General features: G+C 45.0%; 2 protein-coding genes across 5 annotated transcripts in view; both read right to left on the reverse strand.

Moving 5' to 3' along the window:
• Positions 1-2,711: 2,711 nt before the first annotated feature.
• LOC105901541 (zinc finger protein Gfi-1b-like) lies at positions 2,712-9,969 on the reverse strand. Its single transcript, XM_012829015.3, has 6 exons — positions 9,394-9,969; positions 6,768-7,043; positions 5,950-6,179; positions 5,544-5,693; positions 4,526-4,691; positions 2,712-2,928 (listed from the first exon to the last, which is right to left on the reverse strand). The coding sequence occupies exons 2-6, from the start codon at positions 6,997-6,999 to the stop codon at positions 2,732-2,734; spliced, it is 975 nt and encodes a 324-aa protein (XP_012684469.2). The 5' UTR covers positions 7,000-7,043; positions 9,394-9,969; the 3' UTR covers positions 2,712-2,731.
• A 1,390-nt stretch (positions 9,970-11,359) lies between these two features.
• Positions 11,360-15,766, reverse strand: part of evi5l (ecotropic viral integration site 5 like) — a 37,649-nt gene continuing 33,242 nt past the window's right edge. For all 4 annotated transcript variants that reach the window (XM_031562121.1, XM_031562120.1, XM_031562118.1 and 1 more), the window contains one exon: positions 11,360-15,766. This exon is cut by the window's right edge and continues 1,326 nt beyond it. The gene's annotated coding sequence lies outside the window, so the exon portion shown is untranslated.

Genomic DNA, 15,766 nt, shown 5'->3' on the forward strand with positions numbered 1-15,766 from the left:
TGTCCCTTATCAAGACCCCTGCAATCTAACAACATGCATCACTTGAATAACTGCTTGATGATGATGATGATGATGATAATAATAATAATAATAATAAAAATGGGCAAATGCTAACTGATGAACTGAAACTGATAAACTAACTGCACCATCTCTACTTCCTACTGGTGAAACGTGACCGGCAGGTTAATTCTGTTCAGTCTTAACCTCTTGAGCAGCTGTTGGTGAACTAACAGCCATGTGTTTGTGCTCTGTTCCTGTGTGTGTGTGTGTGTGTGTGTGTGTGCGTGCGTGTGTGTGCGCGTGTGTGTGCGCGCGTACGCGTAATTGTGTGTTTGTGCTCTGTTCCTGTGTGGTGTGTGTGTGTGTGTGTGTGCGCGCATGCGTGTTTGTGCTCTGTTCCTGTGTGTGTGTGTGTGTGTTTGTGCTTTGTTCCTGTGTGTGTGTGTGTGTGTGTGTGTGTGTGTGTGTGTGTGTGTGTGTGTGTGTGTGTGTGTGTGTGTGTGTGTGCGCGCGCGCGCCTGCGTGTGTGTTTGTGCTCTGTTCCTTTGTGTCGGCAAGGATTGGGATGACAAAGGCCCTCTACTTTTCATTTTTATTTATTTTGATCTTTCATGTCATCTTGGCAGTGCCATTGTGACGAACAGTAACGTTAACAGTAACTCACCAACTTGTCATATTTTATAAATAAATACAAATATAAGCAGTATGAAAAATGTAAAACTCGTGTACAACATATTGATTAAAAAGAAAATTCAATTCTCATGAAAAATACAAATATCAGCAGTATGAAAATGTAAAACTCTTGTACAACATATTGATTAAAAAGAAAATTCAATTCTCATGAAAACATGAGACACATTGGATACAGTAGCACGGCTCCTGTTGTCTGCATAGCGCCCTGTGTGTGTGTGTGTCCGTGTGTGTGTATGAACGGTACACAAAATCATATCGTGTGTGTGTGTGAGAGAGAGAGTGTGTCTGAGGTATGTGAATGTGTATTAATGTGTACGTATGAATCAGGTACAGCAGTGAGTGTGATAAGCTCTGAACATAAAGTTGTGTGTGTGTGTGTTTAACTCTGAGCATACAGCAGTGTGCGTGCGCGCCCGCGTGTGTGTCTGTCTGTCTGTCTGTCTGCCTGCGTATGAGTGTGTGTGTGTGTTTAGCTCTGAGCATACAGCAGTATGTATGCGCGCCCGTGTGTCTGTCTGTCTGTCTGTCTGTCTGTCTGTCTGTCTGTCTGTCTGTCTGCGTATGAGTGTGTGTGTGTGTTTAACTCTGAGCATACAGCTGTGTGTATGACCGGCGCAACCGTCAATGGCTCATCGTTTCCTTCTTTCATCCCTCTCACTGAGAGTGAGGTCTCCAAAATCCTACTACATGCCCGCTGGACCCCATCCCATCCAACATCCTTCAAGCCATATCGCCTGCCGTCTTACCGGCAATAACACAGGTGATTAATGCTTCATTTAATTCTGGAACATTTCCTTCTTCATTCAAAGTGTGCGTGAGCGTGCATGAGTGTGTGTACATGTATAAGTGTGCGTGTGTTTAGCTGACCGTACAGCAGTATGTGTGTGTGTGTGTATGTGCGTGTATGAGTGTGTGTGTGTTTAGCTCTGAAGGGACCGGCAATTGAGATTTTATAGTTAATAAGGATATGCCATAGTCAATAATTCAATGTATCTTATACCTAGTTATAATTGTTACTTTTATTTGGATTCAACTAGCATGTAAACATTCCTGGGTGGATATATGTACTTTGGGTTGACCTGAGGAGTGGGGTGAGACAAGGCTCTCACCTTCCCCCCAGGTCAAGACAAAGCCTTGTCTCCATGGTCTATTTGAATAGACGTAATTCAGATAAGCTTAGGTGAAACGCTGTGAGGGAGTGTGGAACTTCGGCCTCTGTCTCAACAATGTCGGCCGCCATTGTTCAAGAATAAACCTGGATCCATGACTGACACAAATACAAGACTGAGTCTCCAATATATGGTATAAAACTAAATACTATTAGCTCTGAGCGTACAGCAGTGAGTGCGCATGCGTGTGTGAGTGTGTGTGTGTAGCTCTGAGCGTACAGCAGTGTGTGTGTGTGTGTGTAGCTCTGAGCGTACAGCAGTGTGTGTGTGTGTTTAGCTCTGAGCGTAGAGCAGTGTGTGTGTGTGTGTGTGTGTGTGTAGCTCTGAGCGTACAGCAGGGTGTCTGTGTTTAGCTCTGAGCGTACAGCAGTGTGTGTGTGTGTTTAGCTCTGAGCGTAGAGCTGTGTGTGTGTGTGTGTGTGTGTGTGTGTGTGTGTGTGTGTTTAGCTCTGAGCGTAGAGCAGTGTGTGTGTGTGTGTGTGTGTGTGTGTGTGTGTGTGTGTGTGTTTAGCTCTGAGCGTACAGCAGTCTGTGTGTGTGTGTGTGTGTGTGTGTGTGTGTTTAGCTCTGAGCGTAGAGCTGTGTGTGTGTGTGTGTGTGTGTGTTTAGCTCTGAGCGTACAGCAGTCTGTGTGTGTGTGTGTGTGTGTGTGTGTGTTTAGCTCTGAGCGTAGAGCTGTGTGTGTGTGTGTGTGTGTGTGTGTGTGTGTTTAGCTCTGAGCGTACAGCAGTCTGTGTGTGTGTGTGTGTGTGTGTGTGTGTTTAGCTCTGAGCGTACAGCAGTCTGTGTGTGTGTGTGTGTGTGTGTGTGTGTTTAGCTCTGAGCGTAGAGCAGTGTGTGTGTGTGTGTGTGTGTGTGTGTGTGTGTGTTTAGCTCTGAGCATACAGCAGTGTGTGTGCGCAGTGCAGCTCCTGGTGTCTGCGCAGCTCCACCTTGCGCTGGCAGCTGTAGAGGCAGCGTGGGCAGCTGAAGGGCCTCTGGTCGCAGTGCTTACGGCTGTGTGTGATCAGGTTGGAGCTCTGGCTGAATGCGCGGCCACACACCGCACACACGTGGGGCTTCTCTCCTACACACACAGACACACACACAGACACACACACACACAGCCATTTTATATACTATTATTATATATAATACATTATATGTATTTCATATTCCAAGTCAAGTATCATCAAGAATACAATTTTCTAAATAGTCGAACAAATGTAAGCAGTTCAACAGTCCATTATGACACACACACACATACATATACACACAAACACATAGACACGCACACACATATGCGTGGCAGATGCAAAGGTTAAGGCTGATACACACACACACACACACACACACACACACACACACACACACACACACACACACACACACACACACACACACACACACGGTCAACGCTGATAGAGGGAGGGAAAAAATGAAAGTAAAATGTGAAAACCACAGCAGTTTCTCCCTAGACCTACATGCCAGTTAGGGGGGAAGGACGTTTTTTTTTTTTTTTTTTTTCTTCACACATACACTAGATGTATACATGCAACACACACAAACCACATACACACACAGCTGCCAGACGTGAGTCAAATGATGCTTTTCTGTTGGCGCCTCTCTAGTCTAGGCTGTCTGCGCTGTGGGATGCTGCTGTGGCTGTGGTCTCTCCACCTGATCTACTTGCAGAAACCCTCTGCCTACATCTACCCATCCCCACCGCAATGCCTGTCAAAACATCTCTCTCTCTCTCTCCCTCTCTCTCTCCATCTCTCTCTCCCTCTCTCTCTCTCTCCCTCTCTCTCTCCCTCCCTCTCTCTCTCTCTCTCCCTTTCTCTCTCCCTCCCTCTCTCCCTCTCTCTCTCCCTCCCTCTCTCCCTCCACCTCTCTCTCCCTCCCTCTCTCCCTCCATCTCTCTCTCCCTCTCTCTCTCTCCCTCTCTCCCTCCCTCCCTCCCTCTCTCTACCCATCCCCACTGCAATGCCTGTCAAAACACACTACTAATTCTACCCCTCTCATGATGTGCTAGCTTGTTTACCCGTAATGTAAATAGTCGTCACCATCGACATCGTTTTCTCTGTTATTGCTCTGCTTACCCTTGTAATAGTAACCTTATGAGCACACTGTATACCCACTAAGCTGTTCTACAATACTTGAATGCTCTCTCCCCATCTTACACACTTTCGTGTATATGTCATCTTTAGGTTTGTATGTATCGTGTACATGGCATCTTTAGGTTTGTATGTATCGTGTATATGTCATCTTTAGGTTTGTATGTATCGTGTATATGTCATCTTTAGGTTTGTATGTATCGTGTACATGGCATCTTTAGGTTTGTATGTTTCCTGTACATTTACCACATGTATTCTAGCATGCTTATCTGACGTGTGTGAATTCATCTGTCATGTTTCGGATTCTCTCCCCTCCCTCTCTCGTCTCTTCCCTTCTGCCGCTAAGCCACACACACACTCACTCACACACAGCGAAGGGAGAGAGTAGTCACCCCACCTGGGTCTACAGGGTGACAAACCTGCACTCTGACCGCAACGCCAAAGAGCCAGGCTCGATGGTATGGCAGTCAGAGCACTTACTCATGTGTAGTGACGGCACTCTGTCACACACACACACACACACACACACACACACACACACACACTCTCTCTCTCTCTTGTCCATACCTGTGTGTATGAAGGTGTGTTTCTTCATGTCGGACTTCTGGTGGAACCTCTTGCCACAGTACTGGCAGGGGTAGGGCCGTGTGTCAGAGTGGATGAGCAGGTGGGTGGAGAGGGTGGAGGAGCGCTTGAAGACCTTACTGCACACCGTACACTGGAACGTCCTCTCCTGGACACACCCACACACACACACACACACACACACAAACAGACCTTACTGCACACCGTACACTGGAACGTCCTCTCCTGGACACACACACACAGATGCATGGTCACGTACACACACACACACACACACACACACACACACACACACACACACACACACACACACACACACAAATATGCATGGTCACACACACACAACGTACACTAGAACGTCCTCTCCTGGACACACACACACACACACATGCATGGTCACGTACACATACACGCACACACACAAACACACCATACACGGAAATGTCCTCTCCTGGACACACAAACAAACATGCATGGTCACATACACACACACACACACACACACACACACACACAAACATGCATAGTACCGTACACACACACACACAAACATGCATGTTCACACACACACACACACACAAACATGCATGTGCACACACACACACACACACACACACACAAACATGCATAGTACCGTACACACACACAAACATGCATGTTCACACACACACAAACATGCATGCATGGTCACGTACACACACACACACACACACACACACACACAAACAAACACACAAACATGCATGTTCATGTACACACACACAACACATGACACACATATGACACACACACAGACACACAACAAACACAAACACAAACACACAAACATGCATGGTCACGTACACACACGCACACGCACACGCATCACGCACACGCACACGCACACGCACACGCACACGCACACACACACACACAGGCTCACTGAAGCCCATTCTCTGCATGTGGACCTCAGAATTATCCCAGTCCATCCTAGCAACCCTTTCGTACCACAGGCACTGACCTTGTGACCTCGGTGACCTCTGTGGCCTCTGTGGCCTGCGTCTGAGCAGGTTCGGAGGACCGTGCCATCACTCTTCAAGACGCTGAGCTTGTGCAGACCTCCATCAGCCCTGTGTATGATGGCCTCTGACCCGGAGACAGAGGAGAAACCCTGACAGAAAGAGAGAGAGAGATTATGTGAAAGATGATGTGATGTACTATAATTGGCCATAAGGGGGCAGCACTGACTCAGACAGTGAAAATCACAGCACACACACACACACACACACACACATATTTCATTAGGGGAGATGGTGATGGTCATGAAATACACATATTAACTTTGCCAGACTAACTGTTGCCAAATTCTACAACTCTTGTTGTGCAAAATAATGGCGTGTGCTTATGTGACCCTCGGTCAGCCTCACCTTACTACAGAATGGGTATGACCCCAGAGGGGAGGCGCTGACACTGATCTGAGGACAGCCTGCAGCTTGGCCGCCACCCCGCTGATACACTTCCAGCAGCCTCTGGAGCTCCTGGGACGACTCGCAGGGGTGTGTGGGGTCATGGGGGTCATGAGGCTGCCGCCTGCTCGGGTCTTTGGGGTGCAGAGAGCGCCAGATGTGAGGGTGTGTAGGGGAGACGTCTTTGGAGGCTGGAGACGAGAGAGAGAGAGAGAGAGAGAGAGAGATGGAGAGAGAGATAGAGAGAGAGAGAGAGAGAGAGAGAGATATGGAGTTGACAGGCAGGAGTGGAGAGGGATGGTGGTGGAAACGTTTGACATTAACTGACAGGGTCACATATACACTACATGATCTCCCTGTTTTATGGAGACTGTGTTAACCCCACAAGTAGGCCTATATCCAAACAACACAGCCATCACAGCGACAAGTCATCATTTGGTCTCCGAGAGATACACACACATACACCCTATGTGTATCATCACATCAACACTCAATTCAATTACATTTTATTTATGTAGTACCAAAACAATAAAACAGTGCCTGGACCCCCTTAGAGCAAGCGCAATGGCGAAAGGGGCAAGGAAAAACTCCCTGTTAATCAGGAAAGAACCTTAAGCAGAACCAAGGCCTCTCAGATTACTTGTTACCCCGTTACCAGGAGATCAATTATTTGTTCACGAACATAAATTAATAGTCGTGTTGATTGATTAATTGCACACCAAGAGAAATTAATCATTAATACACATGAATGTGGCTAATTCACTTTCACACAGGATTACCTTCGGGCCAGCTGGAGAGCGAGGGGGACGGGGGGGAGGGCACAGCCTCCACCGCGCCCGTCCCCGGGTCCTTCGGTGGCACAGGGGTCCTGACAGGGGCGGCCCACTCAGTGCCTGCGTTCCTCAGGGACTCGGGCGATTCCACCGGGCGCAGGTAAGAGCTGACGTCTCTGGGCGGCCGGGAGGAGTGACAGGACCCCCTCTTAGACCTCACCAGGAAGGAGCGGGGCATCGCAGAGAGAGAGAGCGAGGAGGAGGGGAGGGATGGAGAGATGGCTGGAGGTAGAGAGAGAGAGGGGGGGGGGGGTGAAGAGAAGAGAGAGAGAGAAGGAGGAATAATTTGAGGAAAAGAGTGAGAATAAAATATGTCAATTATGGCAGGAAGGAAAGAATAAACAAAAAAGACCCCAATACAAATGCATAAAGTACAGAAAAAAGAGTGAGTGAGAGAGATACATAGATAGATAGATAGAGAGAGAGAGAGAGAGAGAGGTTATGTGAAAGATGATTTGATGTACTATAATTGGCCATAGGGAGGCAGCACTGACTCAGATAGTGAAAATCACAGCAAGCAGACGCAGACACAGCTCAAATTCATCACCATCTCCCAACAAACCAGCAACTCTGATCAACAACTCAGCAACTGCCACCCACTGTTTAGCTCTACCTGTGCCCAGCACCGTGTCCCAACTGGGGTTAGGTACACAGCTTTTCTCCTTTTATATACCCTCTAAACACCACCAGGAATCTAGACCACCATAGAAGTCAATATAAATCTAGTTCACCATATAATTCACTATAAATCTTGATCACCATATAATTCACTAGAAATCTGTATCACCATATAATTCATTGGAAATCTATATCACCATAGAAGTCACTATAAATCTAGACCACGATAGAAGTCACTATAAATCTAGTTCACCATATAATTCACTATAAATCTCGATCACCATAAAATTCACTAGAAATCTAGATCACCATAGAAGTCACTAGAAGTCTAGACCACCATATTATTCACTAGAAATCTCTAGATCACCACAGAATTCACCAGAAATCTATTTCAGATGTCTATTCACACACTCTCCTGAGGCTGGCAGGCAAAGCATGATCTGGGTTATAGGTATATAACTGAGCCTTCTCCGTGTGTTGAAGTGTACATTTTCTTTTAGTTTCAAAATGATTAGGTGAAGAAGTGAGATAAGAAACAAAAACAAAGTATTAACCGCTAACAAGGGGAACATTTTAAAGGGGAAAATACGCAGATAAATACGTTATAAGTTATGTGACAGGTAAGCAAAATGGTAAGATTAGAATCCCTAGTTCTGTGTCATCTTCTAAATAAGATTCAGCCTTCCAAACCTAACTTTAGATTTAAGAAATCAGTACAACTGTCATCTCACACAGAGGTATGGTCTGGTATCCCAATAAACTCTTTTAGGCTAATGGTTTGAAATCAAAGCAATTGTTCACGAATCTTTCTCCCTTCACACACACACACACACACACACACACACACAAAACGGATTGTCAAATGGAGGTATATTCCAGCTGCTGTGAGTATAGATCTGAAAGAACTGGCACAGCTTGTCATGTACAACAAGGAATTACTGCTACTGCCTCTTAAGTGGTTCAAAACTCAAGGACTACATCAACTCAAGCTGTGAACTGCCTGCGCTTGATGCTGATAGAGATGCGGATGTGATTCTACCAACACAGACAGGAAGAGTTTGACTCCATGAAACACCTTCCGAAATAAGCAATTAATTATATAAGCCTCCAAATGTTAGAAATGACTTGTATGTATGTGTGGAAATCAGATAGATATTAGTGTACACATATCTGTGCAAACGGGACGTTCTACTTTAGATAGGATGAGTTTTGAATTTTTGTCTTAATGCTGTGGTATGATGGGCCTACTGCTGTTCTGATTTCAGTGACACACACAAAGACACACACACACACAGACACACAGACACACACAACCACACACACACGGAGACCGAGAGACACACGCACACACACACACACGGAAACAGAGACAGACACACAGACACACACAACCACACACACACACGGACATTCTCTGGCTGATGTCCTTGATTGGAAATGTATAAAAAATAAACCGATGGTAAGATCAAATCTTTCCACTACAGTATTTTGTACTTAAAAACCTTAAACAACACAGTCATGCTTTCAGCGTTACCATTTTCTTAAGAGCACTGATTTATTGAAACTACACACAGGCCTACAGCTATTGGTACTGAACTATGTTAATCTTTTAAACGAAGCTCATATTTTTCATCTTCCCAGTACTTTCTATTACTGATTTGCCAGTCATCGATACACATTCAAATACACAGGACATGAATTAAACCAGTATCTTTCCATTCTAACGTTTCAATAGCAGTCCTTACCTATTCACTTTTAATTTAAGTTAAACGATAAAAGCAGCCGTCGTTGTAACGTGACTACCCAGCGCGCTCTGATTTCTTTGAGTGGCCTACCACTGCATCCTGGTTTGACTGCGCAACAGTACGCCACTGCGCGCATGGGGTTGACACAATCACACAGGCTGCACATGTATCGTGTATGGGCGTCCAAAAAGTGAAAGAAAACAACTTACCTCGTTTGTCAAATTAACTCCAACTTCATGGCTGTCTTTGTTAAGCAGCCTATTTTGTTCTTAAAGAGAAAATCTTCCGTTTAGGTCTAGATGTATAGACCTTCTCGTCCGCTTCCCCCCCCGTCACTTTACTATATGTTATCAAAAGTAGTTGTCACTTTATCTACTGGTAACACAGAAAAAAAGTATTTAATAAATAAACAACATGTGCATTCAGGCAGGCCTGAAATTTAATACGCATAGTAGCGTTAATCCTGACCTAGAAGTAGTTGTACCGTCAAGTTGTGCGTGTAGTGACAAGCTAGACTGACAGTGTCGCGGAAACGCATCTCACTCTTGATGTCGCGCCGACCGCATGAACTGCTTCCTTAACAACGCTAAGCAACTGCTGCGGAGTCTCTCGCGAGTGCACACGAGGCTAGCATATAAAATACATGTGAATATAATTATCTACGTCCAGTGTGAAGTGAGAGTTTGGGGAAATCATGTCAAATCAAAGGTGGCTACAGAACCTGAGTAAAGAGCAGGTGGTTTGATCAAGAAGAGACCCAGTCAAACCAATTCAACAAAATATCTCCACTACTTTTGACTGCTGACGACTGCAGACAGAGAGACCTGACCCCAACTCAAAATTAAAACAGAATGGGAGGTGGGATGAAATGAAATAATCTCACTCTTTATGGCATCTTTTCACTCTGTGCAACATGTTGAAGTATACTGTGATAGCTTTGGTCTCTTTCTCTTTCATTTTTCGCTGTGTCAGCTTGACCAGGTGTGAAACAGCAAGGCAAAAAAAAAAATGCTGGTGACAGGACAGGGCTGAAAAATGCTACGACTGCAATGACTGTTGGTCTGTTGGTTAGCAACAGGCCTCACTGGGTTAGTGACACTTAAACGTATACATTTAACTTCCTTTACTTTTACATGCCACTTCTGCTATACATCTAACCTCCTTAACTTATACGTGCCACTTATGGTATACATCTAACTTCCATTACTTACACGTAAAATGTATACATACAATCTCAATTACTTCTCAAGTACTCTTCTAGAACTATCACTTATCTCTCGAGAGATCGCTCTCTCTCACACACACACATTCACACTTACACAGGCATGCATAAGCACACACACACTTACACAGGCATGCATACTCACACACATACACATATAAACACACAGACACACATAAACACACACATACACACACACACACACTATCTGCATCCCTTCAATGTTATACATCAAGGTTTGCTGACCAGCTTTCCCACCGTCTCATGCACTGCTGCTCTGTGCACCACTTGGGTGGTGTTGACACTTGGGTTGTGTTTTGCAATGCTTTGGGCAAGCAGGGCTGGTTAGCTCAACTACTGGTGGAGAGAGGGGGGTGGGGGGGCCTCGGGGCAGGAAGTGGGTCTGGGGGAGGAAAAAGCTGAGGCAAAAGAGGAAGCTGTGTGGTTGATGGAGTTATTGAGAGAAAGAGAGAGAGAGAGAGGGGGAGAGAGTGAGAGAGAGAGATAGAGCGAGGAGACAGAGAGAGAGAGAGGGAGGGAGAGAGAGAGTGAGAGAGAGAGGGAGAGAGAGGGAAAAGGAGAGAGAGAGAGAGAGAGAGGGGGGGGGGAGAAGGAGAGAGAGGGAGTGAGAGAGAGAGAAAGAGAAAATAAAAAAGAGAGGACAGATGAGCGGATGCGTCGACTGACAAGGGGCGAGACGAAGCAGGATGATGGGAAGAAGGGCGGTGAGAATGGAAGAGATGAAACTGTGACAAGACTGTGACAGAAGGCAGAATGGCTCAGGAGGACTGCTTGGAGAGATGAGAGAACAGAGAACAGAGAGAAAATAATAGTTGTATTAATTCTTGAACCAAAATAATATTGTTCAGTTGCAATCAAAATAAACAATAATAAACAGCAAAGAAAATAACCCTCATCACTTACAACAAATGTCACAGACCCAGAGCCCCCAGGAACATATAGTGTAAATCTTTATTTCATATCATTCGTCAAGTACAGAACACTGAATTATTTTCATAATATTGTTGCTAATATCATCTTCATAACTGTCAATAATATACTTTGACAACAACATTGGTCAAACTGCAAGAGAGGAGGGAGAGTGGATGATGCTTGTCATTGTTATCATTATTATTTCGGAGGGGCATGGAAGGACACAAAACACACCTGAACAACAACAAAAAAAACATGACACTGTCAAAGATGGGTTGCTAGGAGAGATGGGCATTCAGTTCTCTTTTAGGTCCTCTTCTGCCATAGCAAATCAGGGCCTGTGTTGTGTGGTTACACTGGTGTGGAAATGTCTTTGTGTGGACTCTTCTATGGCGACCAACTGCACACTCCATTTTTAATTCATAACAATACAAATTATGAAGACGAGTACACACGGACACACACACACAAAGTGGAGGGAGAGAATCAGACATATGTTTCATTCTCACGATTGGCGCACAGTAACTGTGTGTACTGATATGATATTCCAAACCCAAGCTAGAAACTGACTCTAGAACAGACCAGATTCTAGCTGTTGTTACTATGGCACTGTGCACTGTTGAGGTCATAATGGTATATCTCCATGGAAACCCAAGCAAGAAACTAACCCTAGAACAGACCTGATTCTAGCCGTTGTTACTATGGCACTGTGCACTGTTGAGGTCATAATGGTATATCTCCATGGTAACCCCCAACAAAATCATGGTAATGTCTCAGACCCTAAAAGAACCCAGAACCCAGAAAGAACAAATACGTCAGCAATGATCAGTCTTTCATCACCCCCCAGTGTCTTTGAACAGTTTGCCATTAACAGAAATAAAAAAATGTGTAGGCTATATACATATGAACATACGTACAGAAATACATAGCGCAAATGTATATATAAATGTATGAACCAATGAGAACAGCTGTGACAGTGAATAGCAAGGAGCACCATATCGGCACATCCATGAATGCTGATCTGGCTCCAGGACAGCATGGATCAGATCAGGGTCAGATCAGCACAAATTAGGGCCGGTGCTGCCTCCGTCACCATTAGGGTGGTGTCAGGGAGCCCAGACTGCTTGCTCTTGTCTTTGCTTTGTCTTGTCTTTGCTGACAGAACATGGCTAACATGCCCCTAGTTTCTTGGACAGAGTGCTCTGAAGAAGGTCTACCCACGGTCCCATGTGTCCTTCGCCCTGTATAGACTGCCTCTGATCATTGCCAGGCCTTGAGAGTGGGATACCAAGTGTAGGTTTATTCAACACCAGCTAGGTTGGTTCAATTATCTACGTTTATCTAAATTCTCAGAAACCTCGACAGGTAGGCTACATTTGTCCAAACGGTTTCATCCAACAACACATGCCTTCGCAGCCAACAGTCAAATGTGATTGGACGGGAAGTGTGGCCCCGTCTGGCACCTCACCAGTCTTACCTTACCGCAGTGACGCAAACATACGCCACATCCACATTAAGATCAATCCAAATGATAGCGGGCTGATGATTGCCCCACCAGAGTTCTAGTTGCGAAACACAAACTCCTATTCCAGTGAAAGATAATACAAGGCAGAGAAATGGTCTTGATTCTGGATTCCTACAAATTAGCTACACTGTCGCTAAGCTAATGCTAAACATTAGCCATTTTTCCTCAAATTACCATGGCTACAGGTCTCTCTCTCATGCTAAGGCTAAATTGATACTTTTGTAAAAACTGCATGAATTCGCCCCAGTGTAATCACTCAATCAGAGTCTAGCATTTAGGTTTTCTCTTTCAGAGAAATATCAAGGAAACAAACCCTGTGGCCCAAAATCTAGATACCAAACTGACCGATCACCCTCTATGGAGAACACAGAGGCTCTATGAAGAACCGTGGAGAACTGCCTCACGCATCTGAGTCTGTGTCGTCTGTCTCGCTCTCTATCACACAACCACAAAAGCAATCCATCTACCCACCAACCATCTCAGTCTATTATGCCTCAGAGAATCCCAACTACCAGATCTACAATCCAAAACACTGGAGGTATACTGGAGGAACGCACCATCCATACGTGCACAACACCAGGGGACGATGTACACCATGCACTACAGTGGCCTGTGCCACGTCACGCATGCCCCTGAAAAGCCAAACGTACGAAGAGTTAACCTTTGACCCTGAACCGCTGGCCCGCTCTGCAACGGATCAGCCCCCCGACCCAGAGCCGATCCACAGCTCAAAAGTTAGAACCGTTGGAACCGTTCTGGATACAGACGCATTTCTAGGAACCATGGCTTACAGGTGCCCAGTCTTCTAGGAATCCTGGCCCTCCAACAGTTAGATAACCAGTGCAGCATCTGCTGCCCCCCGAAGAGGAACACAGATCTGACACTTTCCGAGGGGAAGACGACAGCCTAGATCCAGATCTTTCGTTTGCCTTTGCTCGTCACTTGGCAGGCAGTGGTAGCAGGAAGCGATTTCACAGTCGTGCGAGGTATCGATGTGTTTTGATTACAGTACGGAGTTGTGGATACGGCGGAGTGGACAGGGCAGGAGCAACCACAGGGTCTGTCATATTGCAGAGAGAAACAAAAGCCTTCTCTATGGAAAGGCTATGTGATGTCTTAGTGTTCACGTCAGTGTATATCTGGTTATCTCGCTCGCTCTCTGTCTCACTCACTCCGTTATTTCCCTCTGACTGACTGAGTATATCTTAACCGGGGTCAAATGCTTTCTGACTCTGCACTGACGCTTTTGTTTCTGTTCTCTCTCTCCCCACCCCCACCCCCACCCTCACCCCTCCCTCTCCCCAGCTCTCTCTTTCTTTAGATAAACAGTGTCTACACTTCACAGTACCGTCGCAAAGACCTCCAGCGTGGAAAAAAAGCAGATATCAAGACACATGTCCAAAGTGATGACCTTTGACCCCACTTCTATATGAAGGTGGAGTGCAACCACATAAATAAAAATGATAAAAAATAAATAAAATCACAGCGATGCTGTTGGATCAAATCTCTCCATAGCACTCAGGGATGAGCGTAAGGATCCAGTGTGCAATAAGCATACAGAGGCTCTATGGACAGATTTTTTTTCAGATACAGTATTTCATTTTATCTATTTAGTTTATTTAAATTTAAATTTAAATTGATATTAAACTTCTCATTCTCACCAATCCTCTTGCATTGATAAGTCCACTCCATATAGGGGGAGGGGAAAGGGTAGCAAGTAAACAAACACGGCAACAAACAAACAAACAAACCAATGTAAACTTTGACACAGAACAAAAAAAGAAAAGAAAAACAGAACAAATTTAAATGTTCATAGCAGCACTTTTTTTAACGCCTTCTGAAATGTCTCTTTCGGGAAAAAAATCCACTTTGTTCTCAATGAAGCAGCGGACTCCTTATCCGGTGTGGTTCCGTCACGGTTCAGGCCCAAACCCACCTGGTGTTTAGAACAGACCAGTTGGCACCAGCCTCCCCAAGTATTGGCACAGAACACACATGTAAATAAACCAACAAACAAACGACAAACAAAGACACCGTGATCGATTAAAAAGTTTGGCCGCTGTTTGTATGAAGAAGTATTTATACATTAATATTGTTTTTTTTCCTTCTGATATATGCATGTGTATTTATAAAAAATAAAAAATATCAAAATAAATAGGAACATATAAATAATAGCAAAAAACTTAAGATTTTGGCAACATTGAGTTTAGTTTTTTGTTGTTTTTTCTCCTCAGTGTGACTTCAACTAAACGTTTGTCCGGCCGCTCACTATTTCGCAAAGGCTTAGAGACAAACACACAAACACACAAATTAGGTAAATTATTTTAAAATGTATCTACGCACGTCATCTAGAAAAGTCCTCCGGATTAGTGTGTGTTAAGAGTCCATGCTCGCTTCTAATCTTCTCTCTCTCTCTCTCTTTCAAAGTCTCTCTCTCTTTCTTATCGTCCTTAATGAAGGATCATGTCAGGTCCCAGTTTCATGGTAAACAGTTTCCCCAGAAGGCAGCACAACAGACAAACACATGACAGAGTGCTCTGACTGAAACCAGCCAATGGGAGGAAAGCATCACAGCACATCCATCCAATCCAATCACCAGGCCTTCAGTCTGGGAGGGGTGGGACAGTAACATGAGTAATAGTGATGCAGAGCCAATAGGATGGAGGAGGGAGAAGGGTGGGTTGTTAGTGTTGAATCATTGGCGGTGAATTTGTGCATCGTCCTCGACTGACACGTATGGACACGAATCCAGACAAGGAAGACACAGACACACACAGACACACAGACACACACACACACACACACACACACACACACACACACAGTTCCACGGATTCAGAGTGTCTTGAAGCAGGTGTCAGATCCAGCTGAAATGTAGTGTTACCGCTATCCGTTGGGTCCA

Source organism: Clupea harengus, chromosome 24, assembly GCF_900700415.2.
Source record: "Clupea harengus chromosome 24, Ch_v2.0.2, whole genome shotgun sequence".
Taxonomy (NCBI): Eukaryota; Metazoa; Chordata; class Actinopteri; order Clupeiformes; family Clupeidae; genus Clupea; species Clupea harengus.